Raw genomic sequence first — 16477 nt, forward strand, 5'->3', positions numbered from 1 at the left:
CTTTAAAACAATAGTATGGGTGAACTCATATCCTTGGGAAGGGTTTCTGCTCCACTGGTGTCACTCAGTGCTTGCTCATGGCAACTCAAAACTTGGTATGAAATTAGAGATATCTGCACAATCCAGGAAAATAGAATGGAATTGTGGCTACATAACACTCAACCATCCATAAACCTTTTGGTTCAAAATTTCTTTGTAAGTTGCAACCCTGCAATAAAAAATCATGAGAGAAACCCAACCGTGGAATGCAGTATCAATTGGGAGCTATTTACTCCATATGGAGGTGCTGCTGGAATGTTCCAAAACAGAAATGGAAAGTTCACAATAGGAAAATCGAAATCATCTCTAGATAAAATGGCTTTAAAGGACCACACAATTTTTGTGGTCGTATAATGTTATGACATCATCGCCGTCGTAATCATCACCTAAATACATTTGGTTTCCAGACAATAACTTGGAGTATAATTGACTACTGTATGGATATCTATGAAACTACCACAAGGTTCCATACCACAAAAGGAAGGTTGGGATTGATATTGGGTGTTATTGTTCTAGCTGTTAAGAAATTCGGGACCAAAAAACAAGCATTTTTCTTGTTTATAAATCGCTTATTTCTTGACCAATTTCAATGGGGTTTAATTCAAAGTCCTGAATTCTTTGGGTTCTTTGATAAGCTGAATAAACTTGTTATGCCTCCGCCGTAGCTGAGGGGGCATTAAGTTTTACCCTTGTCTGACTGTACGTCCAAACATCCTGAAATTGGTTTCCATTCTCTTACTTTAGTTTGCCTCAACCAAATATTATGAAACTTATACACAATGCTTATTACCACAAAACACAGATCAAATTTGAATTTTGGAGGCATCACTTTTACCGTTCTAGAGTTATGCCTCTTTACAAATGGAAAAATTGCTGAATTTTTCATTTCTGTTTTCTAACTAGTTTGCCTCAACCGAATGTTATGAATCTTATATGCAATGCTTATAACCACAAAACACAGATCAAGTTTGAATTTTGGTCGCGTCACTTGTACCGTTCTAGAGTTATGCCCCCTTACAAATGGAAAAATTCCAGAATTTTTCGTTTCCTTTCTCTTAACTTTAGCTTGCCTCACCCAAATGTTATGAAACTTATACACAATGCTTATTACCACAAAACACAGATCAAGTTTGAATTTTGGTGGCCTCACTTTTACTGTTCTAGAGTTGTGCCCCTTTACAAATGGAAAAATTGCTGAATTTTGTTTCCGTTCTCTAACTTAAGTTTGCCTCAACCAAATGTTATGAAACTTTTACACAATGCTTATTACCAAAAAAAATCAGATCAAGTTCAAATTTGGGTTGCGTCACTTTTACTGTTCTTGAGTTATATCCCTTTATAAGGTTAGATGCAAGCGGGGGCATCATCTGTGTCCCATTGACACATTCCCTTTTTATTTTGTATGATTTCATCAAAAATTGAATTATGAGGTTCTTTGATATGCTGAATCTAACCGTGTATTTAGAGTCTTTATTTTGAGGCCTCTTTAAAAAAGTGGTCCACATTGAGGTCCAAAATTAAACTTTGTTTGATTTCATCAAAAATTGAATTCTTGTGGTTTTTTGATATGCTGAATCTAAAATAAGGAAGGCTGGGATTGATTTTTGGGGTATGGCCCTATTCAATTAGGAAAAAAGGGGCCAAAGACAATACTTTCTATAGATACTTTGTATAAATTGCTTATTTCTTGACCAATTTCAATGGGGTTTAATTCAAAATTGTGAATACAAGGGGGTTCTTTGATATGCTGAATCTAGACAGGTTTTTAGATTTTTGATTTTGGGCCCAGTTTTCAAGTTGGGCCAAATTGGGGTCTAAAATTAAACTTTGTTTATTTCAACATCAATTGAATATATGGGGTCCTTTGATATGCTGAACCGTGTATTAAGATTTTGGGTTTTGGGCCCCGTAATTCAAATTGGTCCACATTGAGGTCCAAAGGGTCCAAAATTAAACTTTGTTTGATTTCATAAAAAATTGAATTCATGGGTTTTTTTGATATGCTGAATCTAACCATGTATTTAGATTTTGGATATTGGACCATAATAGTTAAATGTCAATTTTTAAAGTTTTAAATCCACATTCATTCTGTGTCAGAAACCTATGCTATGTCAAATATTTAATCACATCCAAATTCAGAGCTGTATTGCACAATTGATAGAAGTTGTAAGTAGATTCATAGTTAAAAATAGATACATCATCAAAATCTTAATTTAGAGAAGAAATTATGCATAAATATAGTTTGAAATTTACTGCTCATTATTAGATATTTTGAAAAATAATTAAAGAGTTTTATAGATTTAAAAAAAAAAATTGTATTAATGATGAATGATATATTGAAAATTGTTTTTATCATTTTTTTTTTGTAAATTTTATGAAGAATTTCGTGGTAGGTTTGTTTGCTATTCTGTATAAATTAATTTTCATGAAGCAAACCCATTTAAAAACTAAGCTAATAGTGTCCATTAATAAATAAATAAATAAAATTCTTGGTGTACTTGGATATGCTGAATCTAACCGTGTATTTAGATTTTGAATATTGGACCATAACAGGTAAAAGTCCCATTTCAAATTTTTCAGTTCTTTGACCACATTCATTTTGAGTCAGAAACCTATGCTGTGTCAAATATTAAATCACAAACCAAATTCAGAGCTTGAATGTAGTGTCCATACTTGCTGCAACTGCTCAGGGTTCAACCTCTGTGTAGTATCAAGGTGCACCCAGCAGAGCATTTTGTTTTTAGATAATAAGGACATACTTTATAGATATGCATACTGACAGAAATAATGATTCAATTTTTTTCTAGGAGCTATGCCCCTTTGACCTAAATATACTACGCATCAGTTTATCATCACAAATGCTCTGAAACCACACAAAAGAATTTCATGAAACTTTGTACATAATTAGAAAATACTATGTAGATGTCCATATTAACAGCAAATTATGATTCAATGTTTTTTTTCTAGGAGTTATGCCCCTTTGAATTTGGAATTTGGCCATAATATTCTACTGCAACTGTTCGTCAGATAACTTTGTAGTAAATAAGGACATACAATGTTGATGTGCATAAGACAGGAAAATCTTTGAACTTAGGAATCTGGTGAGATTTTGTTTGCCTAATCTCAATTTGGGGAGGGGATCGGGTATGTGAGCGTGCTCACAAAGTTTTTTTTCATTTTTGTCAAGCCTGCGACTTTTGTCGCAAAAGTGACACATAGCGATCCTACATTCCATTGTCGGCGGCAGCGTCCACAAATATTCACTCTGTGGTTAAAGTTTTTGAAATTTTAATAACTTTCTTAAAATATCCTGGATTTCTACCAAACTTGGACAGAAGCTTGTTCATGATCATAAGATAGTATCCAGAAGTAAATTTTGTAAAAATATATTTCCTGTTTTTCCATATATAACTTATAAATGGACTTAGTTTTTCTTCCAGTTAACATTACATTCACTCTGTGGTTAAAGTTTTAAAAATTTTAATAACTTTCTTAAACTATCCTAGATTTGTACCAAACTTGGACAGAAGCTTGTTTATGATCAAAAGCTAGTATCTAGAAGAAAATTGTGTAAAAATTTATTTCCTGTTTTTCCATATACATGTATAACTTATAAATGCACTTAGTTTTTCTTCCAGTTAACATTACATACAGTCTGTAGTTAAAGTTTTTATATGACCGCAAAAAAATTTTTGTTATATGACCGCAAAAAAATTTTTGTGGTTGTATATTGGTATGACGTTGGCGTTGTCGTCGTCGTCGTCGTCGTCGTCCGGCGTCGTCGTCGTCCGAATACGCATTAGTTTTCGCACTCTAACTTTAGTTTAAGTGAATGGATCTCTATGAAATTTTACCATAAGGTTCAATACCACAAAAGGAAGGTGGAGATTGATTTTGGGGGTTATGGTACCAACAGTTAAGGAATTAGGGGCCAAAAAGGGGCCAAAAATAAGCATTTTCTAGATTCCAGACAATAACTGTGGAACGGTGTATGGATCTCTCTCAAATTATACTACAAGTTTCCATACCACAAAGGGATGGTTAGGATTTGCTTTGGGGGGTTATTGCTCAAACCGTTTAAGAATTAGGGGCAAAAAAGGGGGAAAAACAAGGATGTCCTCATTAATGGACAAATACTTTAGTACAAAACATAATTTAAAGCAGTGTAAGGGAGATAAATCAAATACATCATTGAAATTATCTCCCTTACACTGCTTTTAAATTATGTATAAAGTAATGGTTAATGAACAATTAAGATAATGTAAAACAGTGTAAGGGAGGTAATCAGAATACAACGTTTTGGTTACTTCCCTTACACTGCTTTTAAATTATGTTTAAAGAAATGCATATTTATAAAGGAAGACCAGTATGGCGCATTAGATTTGTAAAATCTTTGACCACATTTATTTATTTGTTATTCCGAATCTAACCGTGTATTTAGATTTTTAATTTTGGGTCCAGTTTTCAAATTGGTCTACATTAAGGTCCAAAGGGTCCAAAATTAAACTTTGTTTGATTTTAACAAAAATTGAATATATGGGGTTCTTTGATATGCTGAATCTAAATATGTATTTAGATTTTTGATTTTTGGCCCAGTTTTCAAGTTGGTCCAAATTGGGGTCCAAAATTAAACTTTGTTTGATTTCAACAAAAATTGAATATATGGGGTTCTTTGATATGCTGCACCTAACCATGTATTTAGATTTTTTATTTGTGGACCCCGCTATCAAATTGGTTCATATTGAGGTCAAAAGGGTCCAAAATTAAACTTTGTTTGATTTCATCAAAAATTGAATTATTGGGGTTCTTTGATATGCCAAATCTAACCGTGTATTTAGATTTTTAATTTTGGGTCCTGTTTTTTAAATTGGTCTACATTAAGGTCCAAAGGGTCCAAAATTAAACTTAGTTTGATTTTAACAAAAATTGAATTCTTGGGGTTATTTGATATGCTGAATCTAAACATGTGTTTAGATTTTTGATTATGGGCCCAGTTTTCAAGTTGGTCCAAGTTGGGGTCCAAAATTAAACTTTGTTTGATTTCAACAAAAATTGAATATATGGGGTTCTTTGATATGCTGAATCTAAACATGTATTTAGATTTTAGATTTTTGGCCCAGTTTTCAAGTTGGTCCAAATTGGGGTCCAAAATTAAACTTTGTTTGATTTCAACAAAAATTGAATATATGGGGTTCTTTGATATGCTGAATCTTACCATGTATTTAGATTTTTTATTTGTGGGCCCGCTATCAAATTGGTTCATATTGAGGTCAAAAGGGTCCAAAATTAAACTTTGTTTGATTTCATCAAAAATTGAATTATTGGGGTTCTTTGATATGCCAAATCTAACCGTGTATTTAGATTTTTAATTTTGGGTCCCGTTTTTTGAATTGGTCTACATTAAGGTCCAAAGGGTCCAAAATTAAACTTGGTTTGATTTTAACAAAAATTGAATTTTTGGGGTTTAGATATGCTGAATCTAAACATGTGTTTAGATTTTTGATTATGGGACCAGTTTTCAAGTTGGTCCAAGTTGGGGTCCAAAATTAAACTTTGTTTGATTTCAACAAAAATTGAATATATGGGGTTCTTTGATATGCTGAATCTAAGCATGTATTTAGATTTTTGGCCCAGTTTTCAAGTTGGTCCAAATTGGGGTCCAAAATTAAACTTTGTTTGATTTCAACAAAAATTGAATATATGGGGTTCTTTGATATGCTGAATCTTACCATGTATTTAGATTTTTTATTTGTGGGCCCGCTATCAAATTGGTTCATATTTAGGTCAAAAGGGTCCAAAATTAAACTTTGTTTGATTTCATCAAAAATTGAATTATTGGGGTTCTTTGATATGCCAAATCTAACCGTGTTTTTAGATTTTTAATTTTGGGTCCCGTTTTTTTTAATTGGTCTACATTAAGGTCCAAAGGGTCCAAAATTAAACTTAGTTTGATTTTAACAAAAACTGAATTCTTAGGGTACTTTGATATGCTGAATCTAAACATGTGTTTAGATTTTTGATTATGGGACCAGTTTTCAAGTTTGTCCAAGTTGGGGTCCAAAATTAAACTTTGTTTGATTTCAACAAAAATTGAATATATGGGGTTCTTTGATATGCTGAATCTAACCATGTATTTTGATTTTGGACATTGGACCATAATAGGTAAATTAAAAAAATTGAAGTTCTTAGACCACATTCTTTCTGTGTCAGAAACCTATGCTGTGTCAAATATTTAATCACAATCCAAATTCAGAGCTGTATCAAGCTTGAATGTTGTGTCCATACTTGCCCCAACTGTTCAGGGTTCGACCTCTGCGGTCGTAGCAAGCTGCGCCCAGCGAAGCATTTTATTAAAACATTTATTAGATTCATAAACCATTCTGGATTTTTACCAAACTTGGACAGAAGCTTCTTACAATCAAAAGATAGTATCTATAGGAAAATTTTTAATAATTTTTTCCCCATTTTTGTTGAGCCTGTGACTAGCAGCAAAAGTAGGCGAGACACTGGGTTCCACAGATCCCTTACGAATTTTCTTAGTTCAATGTATGCTAAAATATCACTGTTTTATTCAAATGAATATTTTCAGCTATTATTAGCAAACGTAATAGAACAACTATATTTGGAATATTATTCAAGGTCTGTCAGACCTTGATGTATAGAATGATATAAGGTGTAATTGTCCCACTAACAGGGTTCATCTGACCTTAACCTCCTTTGATTTCTTTATTACTAATTAGTAAAATTACAATATTTAGATGTACTAGCATTTTTCCTAGAATTGTATTTTTTTTCTCAATTTTTTGCTTAGTTGGAAGATGTTGAAAACTAGCATTTAGTTGTGCATGGGCAAGTGGGTGGTGAAAAGTGGGACCTTTTTTATGTAATCAACCTTGAAACTTCACAGGTAGATTGCAAATATATTATACATTTTACACCTGCTACTATGGAATTGTTTGAAGAATTATTTCTTAGTTTTCCACATATCAGAACTTAATCCTTTTTTGGCAAAATTTACAAAAAATGGTTCCAATTTTGTGTGATCAACTCCTCTAAGAGTTTTCAACCAAGATCCTCGAAACCTCACAGATATATTGCACACACATTGCAATTGTGCATCTGCTATTATGGAATTGTTTAAGGATTTTAAGGAATATCTCAGCAAAGTTTACAAAAGAAAGTACCTATTTTGTGTAACTAACTCCTACAGTTTCCACTCAAATCTTTGGAACAAAAAGCTTTTACCACCCTATTGAGGTTGTGCACTACCATTGTGGAATTTTCAAAGATTTTTGTCCATTTTTCATTTTCATATTTCCATAAAGGTATAAAAATGCTCATTATAGACCATTCTCTATTGTTAAAACTCACTCAATGGTCTCTTGTTCGCCTCAAGTGTGAGAGGTTGTGGTTTCCAACCCTGGCTAGGTCAGTTTGAGGACTTTAAAATTAGTTTTTACCAGTACTGCATTTTCTCTAAGAAAGTTAGTAGAATGTGTCTGGGTAAGGTGATATGTCTGCCTGCAGACTTTTACCTTGTGAACTAGCACATTACAATTCTGGCTCAGTGTATTGGCCTAGTACAAAGCAGGTTTCATACACATGTTCTTGTCCCGAATATGCATTTAATTTGCCACTGGATGTTAAACAGCCATCCATCCATCTATCCATCCATTGTTTAGGTAAACTTCTGCATAACCTGGCCATTTAAGTCTTCAATCCATTTTGTAAAAGACATTTTTATGCAAATGTCAGGAATTTTTGTTATGACCTTGCAATTAAGATAGATTTTAAACAAAGAAGTGATAGAAACTAAGCTTTGAGTTTTGAATTTAACAAGTAAGTTCGATAGTCTACTGTATCAATTTCTCCTAATATAAAACAGGTGATGTAGATGTTGATATTTAATTTTAACGCCACTGATTTAACAGAAGAAATTGTATTTTTAGGCTAATCTGAATATAAAAACAAAACACGATTTTGCACAAACACCACAATTTATTTTATAAATAATAACACACAAGTTTGAACATAACACACATTGTATTACTGTGTTATACACAAATGTTTACACAAGCGGCGGGAATGATTATGAGGAATGGCTGACACATAATATTGCCTTATTAAAATAAAAAATAGTTTTAGTGAAATCACTTCCTGATAAAAATAAAACTTTTTTTTTAAGTACGTTTTTCAACCAAGCCCGATCTTGTCTTATGTAGGCAAAGGGAGTTAATCCAATAATCTATAATCCCCTTTATTTGTAATGTAACCAACTCACTTGGAAATACACCATTAAAAACTAGAGTTTTAGTCTTGGGTAAATACTTTTTAAACAGGTACAGTTTATGCAAGTTATAAAGGTCAATGATCATTGGGGAAAGAATAACCTTTAAATGAATGTTTTTTTATAAAAAAAAATCATCTTTTTGAGTTATTGTTCACAAATTTAGGAATGAACAGAGTTTAAATAGTATAATCCTACGTGTACATAATGAACTGGCAAGAAAATGGGTTCACAGAATACATTCTAAACAACATAAAATGAAGGATTTAAGTACCTAATAGTGTAATGGTAACTGACTAGAGTGGGTCAACTTGATGATTTTTTACACATGATTTTTTATAAACAATTCAAATACATAATATGATAACATACACAATATTTTCATTAAAGGTAAGTTATAAATCGTAAAAATTCTAGGGAAAAGCTAACTATTATGTAAAACCTAAAATGTTTACGTTGATTCTTTTGATGAATTATTAAGTAGTAGATTCCTGAATTATTTAAAATTTGCTGAAATATGTGATGTTGCATTTACTTTATAGTAAAGTATCAACCTCTACATGTCTATGTCAGTCACCTTGTATTGTTGGGTTGCTGTCACATTGACATTTTCACCATTTATCAATTTATTTACATATAACATTTTTTTTTGTGTGTGTGCTTTTTTTCTTAAATTTTTATCTTTATTCTTATATGTTTTATATTTTTGCTTACCAAACTTTTTTGTTGTGTAGCTGAAGAAAGTTATTCAAGAAATTTGTGTCTCTTTCATACTCTTTTTCTAAAATAAATGCCATAGTACAGCATTTTTAGATTTAAATAAAAGGCTATGAAAAAACTCAACTATTACTCCCATACAAAACTATATACTAGTTTTAAATTGAAAGTATGGATTAACTGGCCCTACTTTTACAATATGAAAGCTCAGTTAAAAAGTGAATTTCACCCTTTTTCATATAGTCACAGAATTTATAAACACAACATTTATTTTTTACACTACCTATTCCTAAAAAGTCAACTGAGCCCAGCAACACCACATAATCAGCAGAAACAACATTGTTTAGAACTATGATACAGCATCACAGAGAATTAACAACAAAAAGCTGTTATATAACAAGAATTGCATATTACTATGGGATAAAAAGCAAAATCTATAACAATATAATCATTAAAAAAACTGCGTGTTTTTAAGTACAGTTGCACTTCATAAATGTTTTTATTTTTAAAGCATTCTTGACGACAACTAAGCTTGTTAAGCATTAAATTGAGAACAAATTAATATGTGGTATTAAAATTTGAATCTCGGTAAATAAATTTTTTTATTTTAGTTTCAAAAATGATTTTATTTATGATTATACTAATTTAAAAAATAATGAGAATACAATTGATAAAGGATGTGCCATTTAAAAGTTTGATTGGTTTAGCTGATGTTCCATTTTATCTCATTTCATGAAGTTCATTATAAAAATTTTATAACAAATTCTAAATTAATTTGGAGTCTTGCTCATGAAAATTCCATAAAAAATTGAACATATAAAACTTGGTTAAGGTAACTTTAATCAATTGAAATTTTCGAGTTAAAAATCATTTAATCATATTTATCATTTTACAATCAAAGGAGAGAAAATTTACTGCATCAGAATATAATGCATTCTTGGTTATATTTTGTAAATTGTATACCAAAACAATGGAGACTAGAAAAGACAAACTATGCATGATAAAAGGGAGGTAATTAAATAACAATATTTATTTTTTTGTTTGTAATATAAACATCAGGATTCTGGATTTAAAAATGGAAAAATATTTATATCTGAATTATAAAAGAACAATTTAAAAAATCAAATTCAAATATTTTATTTTCAATCCTATTGTTTTGGTACTGGAAATCCACAATATGCAAAAATGATACAACCTATTAAATCATTACAACAGAAAAGTAAACAACTATGTTACAATTTAAAAATGAAGGCACAAAACTTTATATTACAGCAAACTTCACCATTTGTGCCCATTTGTTTTATAATGGTCTGAATAAATAACATTTAAACAGAAACTGTTGATTTTTTATTTAAATTTGTAACTATTGCCTTCTAGCTTGCTTGCATTTAATTATTATTGCCTGTTTATTTTCTATGTTTCGTATATAACATTAAGCATGCTAGTAGTTTAGAGCTATTTTCCTAATGCTTGTAGTTTAAAGGTTTGGTTGGCTTGCTTGCTTTGTTTGTATAAATGTTTGCTCAAGCATTGTAATTAAGATTGACATCTGTAATCAATAGGTAGGCGGGGCTTCAGCTTGTACACATTATACTTAAATGTTATTGGATGTTAAGTATAATGCAGAGTATGTTGTATACCCCGCCTATATATTGATTGCAGATGTCAATCTTAATTACAATGCTTGAGTAAACATTTGTACAAACAAAGCAAGCAAGCCAACCAAACCTTTAAACTACAAGCATTAAGAAAATAGCTCTAATGATAAAAAATCATTAATGGTTTGAACTAATATACACAGATATAAACAAAGGTTTTATATCTCAATATGGAAATATGAAATTACTTTCTGTTATTTTGTTGGTAAATATGAATTTAAGTATGGAATATGACAGCAGTGACCAAACTACATACCTAATCATTAACAAAAACTGTATTGTAAGTAGTTAAAAACATCCACAAACAATAAGGAATGATAAGAGACATAATAAATACAATCTTTAGAATGTAACAAACAAACAATAGAAAACATTAATAACAAAAATAAATTAAAGCACTATAAAAGTTCAATAAAACAAAATATAAAAAATAAATTAGTGTAAAAGATAATGCTAAAAGGACAATTTGAATCAATTTAATCTTATTCTACTGAACAAAGATTAAATAATATGTAAAATTAAGGGGAATATTCAGTTATGTTAATAACTTTACTGTTAAAAGGCTTCAGAGGAAGCGACATAAGTTATAGGTATAAACGTAATATAAGTATTTGCTTGGGAACTGAAATTCTTGGATTAGAACAATGATGGGGTTGTCTTATTTCAAAAAACTTGGTAACTTTTTATATTCAGAAAACAAAGTTATGTCCCAAGTTTCTCACTAAAATGTGAAAATAAGGGTACACGGAAGTGAAAATAACCGTAATGACAGAAATTTGTGAACAATGATTCACATGTCTATTGGAATTCTCCATATGGAATGTTATCCTTTTTAGACGATAAATAATATGAAAACTATGTTTCTATTTACCCGTTATTATATTAATAGAGTTAAATATCACTAACAAAATCTTGATAAATAACAAAATCTTGATAAACTGCTATAATTAATTCTACAATTGAAGTCTGTGATTCACATAAAGCTCTAATGTTGTAAATAGAAATTTTTATAAATTATTAAAATTACATTGTGAATATTGTAATTAAATTATGAAAATCGCTTTAATAATGATTCAGCACTCCAAACAACAATACTTCATGTTTTTTTCTTCTTCAAATAAACTGACTTTCAGGTCACTAAAATGACCAAAAGGAAATCAAACTTGCGTAATCCCTGGTTGTATCATAAAATGCTGTTAAAAAAGATACCATTATTTTCATGGTCATATTTTTCTCTTCAAATTTCTTGAATGACTAGAATCTGACTGGATTTCTGTCCTTAGGAGCAATCACTAGACAACTGTGCTGACATAAACGATCTGATCTGGACTGTCTAGACTTGAGTAACTACAGTGTATCCGTTTGTCACGTCCATTTAAGACTAGTACTGTAGATTTAGACGGTGCTGCTACATACTGACTGAACATATCACCAGTAACTATTGTTCTAACTGATCTTGACCATGGCCAGACACGTTCTGTACGGGCTTCGTCTTTACCTGAGAAAATACAATAAAGGACTAAATATAAAGATATAAAATATTCTGGTCTAGGTTTCAGTAATAGAATTAATCATCACTTTATTTGATTATACAGAAATATATTTAGTTTGGTGATTAGTGAATTGTTTTTCAATTTATTTGTCCTCAAAACTGCAATACATGGTTTAGGGAATTGACACTAAGATATGATGTGATGTAGGGTTTGAACATGATTTCCAATCCGCAATAAACAATTGGAAATGCACAAGAGCACATTTTATAGGGTAATGCTGTCATTTTGTTTGTCAAATTTTAATTCAAACCAACTAAATGTGGTATGATTTCAAGTTGCTATCCATTCCAATGTTAGCTAAAGGATATTTTGATTTGATAAAACTTAACCTTATACCACCTGAAACATTAAAACTATACCTTACTGCATAGAATTTAAGTTGCAGGTAAAGTAATCAAATTTGAGGTCATCATACCTGCCAACATTTCAAAATGGCCATGGGGGTTTTATGTGCAAGATGGCCCTCATAGTCCTACAAAACCTTTAAAGGGGCCTTCAAATTTATTGGAATGTTGCTAATTTGCTTCTTCATACTTTTACAAACCTATAGTCATTGTAGATTGATTTTTTTGTTTTAAATAGTGGACAAAATTGCTCTTTCAAAATTTCCATTTGGGAACTTTCATAGTGGAAATCCCCCACAAATAGTGACAGTTGGCAGGTATGGGTCATGTAAGCAGAGATCATAAATCTATACACCTATCTCTGGCAGTCAAAAAAACTTTATTCAAATTTATACATTTTATTCAATTCAGGTTGAATACACTTGGGCATTATGTATGCTTTAAATTAAGCCGAGATATATTTCATGTTATTATATACACTAACTGATGCTGCAGTTCTTTTTAAATTTCAGATATAATACCTGTTATTGTTGTTACTTGTCCATTATCTAATCGTACTGGATAGATAGATTCCTCACCAACTGCTGCCAGAAACATGTCATATCCTGTCCTAATGTCTGATGGGAAAAATGTTACCTCACTCAGTGCAGAACCTGTTGTCACCTCAAACTTCTTCTTAATTGTACCTAAACAGAAATAATAGAATGAACAGCCAACCCTTATACCCTAACCTTTTATAACTCTTAATGAAAAAAAAAATGTCAACTTAAATATCATGACTCATAATAAACACATAAACTTTATAAAATGAAATGGAAACTAAAATTAGAATAAAATGCTGGTTAAATAATGCCAAAACAGTGTAAAAATTAGGTATTTTTATTTCATACTCATTGAGTTATTGTCAAATTGGCAAACATATTGCATTTTCTTATTTTTATACAATGAGCACCAATACACCAGTAGCATTTTTTACATAGGGATTTTACATGTTAAATAAACTTAAAATAAAACGATAAAAATCAATGAAACATGACTAAGAGGAGTTGAAGACTTGCAATTGGATGCTGATGCAAGATCTTAGCAGAAAACCCAAATTAAAATTTGTGAGATTCTTAAAAATTTGTAGTGTGTCTAAGATGACAAGACTGAACAAATTTGGAATGTATTATGTTATACAAAGTCATCAAGGTTCTTTAAATACAACTCAGGTATTTACCATTTTCCTGAACACTGAACACTGCAACATGTCCCGTTGCCATCTGAACAAAGATCAGGTTCCTGGAGTCTGGTGATACATAAGGTGTACCCATTATAGGCAATATATATATTACGGAATCCGTTATATAGTCCATTATGATCTGCACATGTCTGTGACATTCTACCACAATATAACCTCCTAGGAAGAAAATAATACTGTAATGAAGGAACTGCTAGGCATTCTAATGTCTGGCTGATGTATTGACTGTCTATTGAATATTAAGGAATATTTAAACAATTTTTGCCTATTTCAAGATCTACAGTACAGCTATGTGATTTTTACCCCACTATTATTAAATAAACTGTTATCACAGAGATATGTCTCTCCTTTTTGTAATTTTGATAATGCAAATGTTGAAATTAAAATAGCAATACTTTATCATGTAAGTTATGCAAATATTCAAAGTCGATGAACCATGACTAAAGGTACATGGCTAAACAATCTCCATGGAATGAGATGTGCCAATGCTAATATGACTGCATACCAAATACCACTGACTTATTATAAGTTGTTCCCTTTAAACAAACCTAAACACAAACATTAACTTGTAAACTATGTAAAAGTTTCAAAGTCAATGAATCATGATCAGGGGTGGGGCTATATAATCTCCATGGAAACGATATTTGCAAATGCCAATACATTTGCATACCAAATATCATTGACTTAACCTTAGCAGTTCATCTTAAACTGATCTAATCACAAACTAATACATGTAAACTAAGCAAAAGTTTTAAAGTCAATAGACCATGACTGAGGGGGCGGGGCCAAATATTCTCCATGGAAATGAGATGTGCTAATGCTTATACAACTGAACACAAATTAACATTGGCCTACCACTAATGGTTCCCCTTGAACTGATCTAATCACAAACTAATACATGTTAACTTAGCAAAATTTTCAAAGTCTATAGACCATGACTAAGGGGGCGGAGCCAAATAATCTCCATGGAAATGAGATATACATACTTGTTCAACTGCATACCAAATATCATTGACCTACCACTAGTAGTTCCCCATAAATTGACCTAATCACAAACTAATACATGTAAACTATGAAAAGTTTCAAAGTCAATAGACCTTGACTGAGGGGGCGGGGCCAAATAATCTCCATGGTAATGAAATGTGCCAATGCTAATACAACTGCATACCAAATATCATTGACCTACCACAAGTGGTTCCCCATAAATTGACCTAATCACAAACTAATACATGTAAACTATGAAAAGTTTCAAAGTCAATAGACCTTGACTGAGGGGGTGGGGCCAAATAATCTCCATGGTAATGAGATGTGCCAATGCTAATAAAATTGCATACCAAATATCATTGACCTACCACTAGTGGTTCACCATGAACTGGACCTAATCACAAACTAATACATTGTTGACGCCGTCGCCGACGCCGGAAACAGCATACCTATGTCTCGCTTTTTGACTCTGTCAAGGCGAGACAAAAAGTTTGTGTAACAGAAGTATAGGAATATTATATTAGATGCTTTGAAATGCACATCTAAAGTATTAGATTTCAGCCTTGTATCATTAAGTTTTAGTAAGGATTAAGTTGCTTCCAAACTATTAAACAATTGGTTTGTTTACCCAATATGATCATTATTGTGATATTTAAGGAATTACTGTTTTGTATTTTTGCACTAACCCACAACTATTGTTAATTTTATCAGAGTACAGAAACAAGTGAGAATATAATATAACCAACAGGTTTTGCTCTATAAATCAAGAAATTAAATCCTTGTAAGAATAAACCCATAGTGTACAGTTTACAATCTTTTCGTCAAATAATATCTTTTCAACAGTAAAGTTATACTGGGAAACTTATTTTTTAACGATACTAAATATCATAAAATATTATTACCTATTGGAATAAATGCTACTGATTTTGGAATGCAGTCTTGTTTTTCAAAGTCAACAGCTTTGGTATATCTCATTGAATCAAGGTCAAGTTTAAATAATCCTCTCTGTTTACTGTGTATTACATAACCATGTTTGAACTTATGGTTAAGGTCATTTTGTGGAGGTAAAAATATATCTTCAACCTAAAAAAAAAATCATAATGAAATATTTATTTTCTGTCTGTCAATACTTGAAATAACATGATACTGATCATATAAGCTGGAATTATATGTAATATTTATCATAGTATAAAACTGTCAGATTTTGAACATAAAGAAAAAAATCCTCAATATGACAACCCCAATCTGATTAAAAAACAGATCATGTGTCCATGCTTAAAGCAGCTTTGGTTACAACAATAAAATCTACTTTTTGTTCTGGTAGTTATTACATCAGCCAATGATTTTTTTTTTTTTTACAATTCTAAAGTATGAGCTACTGATGTTACTAATAATATGTGTATTTAAATTCTGTAAAATTCATCTATATTTGCAGAAAAAAAGCAAGAAATTAAAATAATTAAGAATTGGAAACCACATCTGTGGAATGTATAGAATACAAACATGTATGACATATTAATAAACCTGATATTGCTAGAAGGATAGAATCTTATATATCATCGAAAGTCAATAAGGTTAATATCTATTTTATATTTTGATGTTATTGAGAAAATTCTTTAAAAAAAATGAATAACCTGCCAAACCTGCCAAACCTG

General features: G+C 31.0%; 1 protein-coding gene across 2 annotated transcripts in view; it reads right to left on the reverse strand.

Moving 5' to 3' along the window:
* Positions 1-8017: 8017 nt before the first annotated feature.
* The window catches only part of LOC127709242 (uncharacterized), a 79092-nt gene continuing 70632 nt past the window's right edge, over positions 8018-16477 (reverse strand). For both annotated transcript variants that reach the window (XM_052214657.1, XM_052214658.1), the window contains exons 17-20: positions 15725-15905; positions 13818-13997; positions 13120-13284; positions 8018-12199 (exon numbers count right to left, since the gene is read on the reverse strand). In XM_052214657.1, coding sequence (XP_052070617.1) covers positions 11994-12199; positions 13120-13284; positions 13818-13997; positions 15725-15905 — 732 coding nt within the window. In that variant the 3' untranslated portion in view covers positions 8018-11993. The remainder of the gene's footprint in view (positions 12200-13119; positions 13285-13817; positions 13998-15724; positions 15906-16477) is intronic.

Source organism: Mytilus californianus, unplaced genomic scaffold, assembly GCF_021869535.1.
Source record: "Mytilus californianus isolate M0D057914Y unplaced genomic scaffold, xbMytCali1.0.p SCAF_7, whole genome shotgun sequence".
Classification (NCBI taxonomy): domain Eukaryota; kingdom Metazoa; phylum Mollusca; class Bivalvia; order Mytilida; family Mytilidae; genus Mytilus; species Mytilus californianus.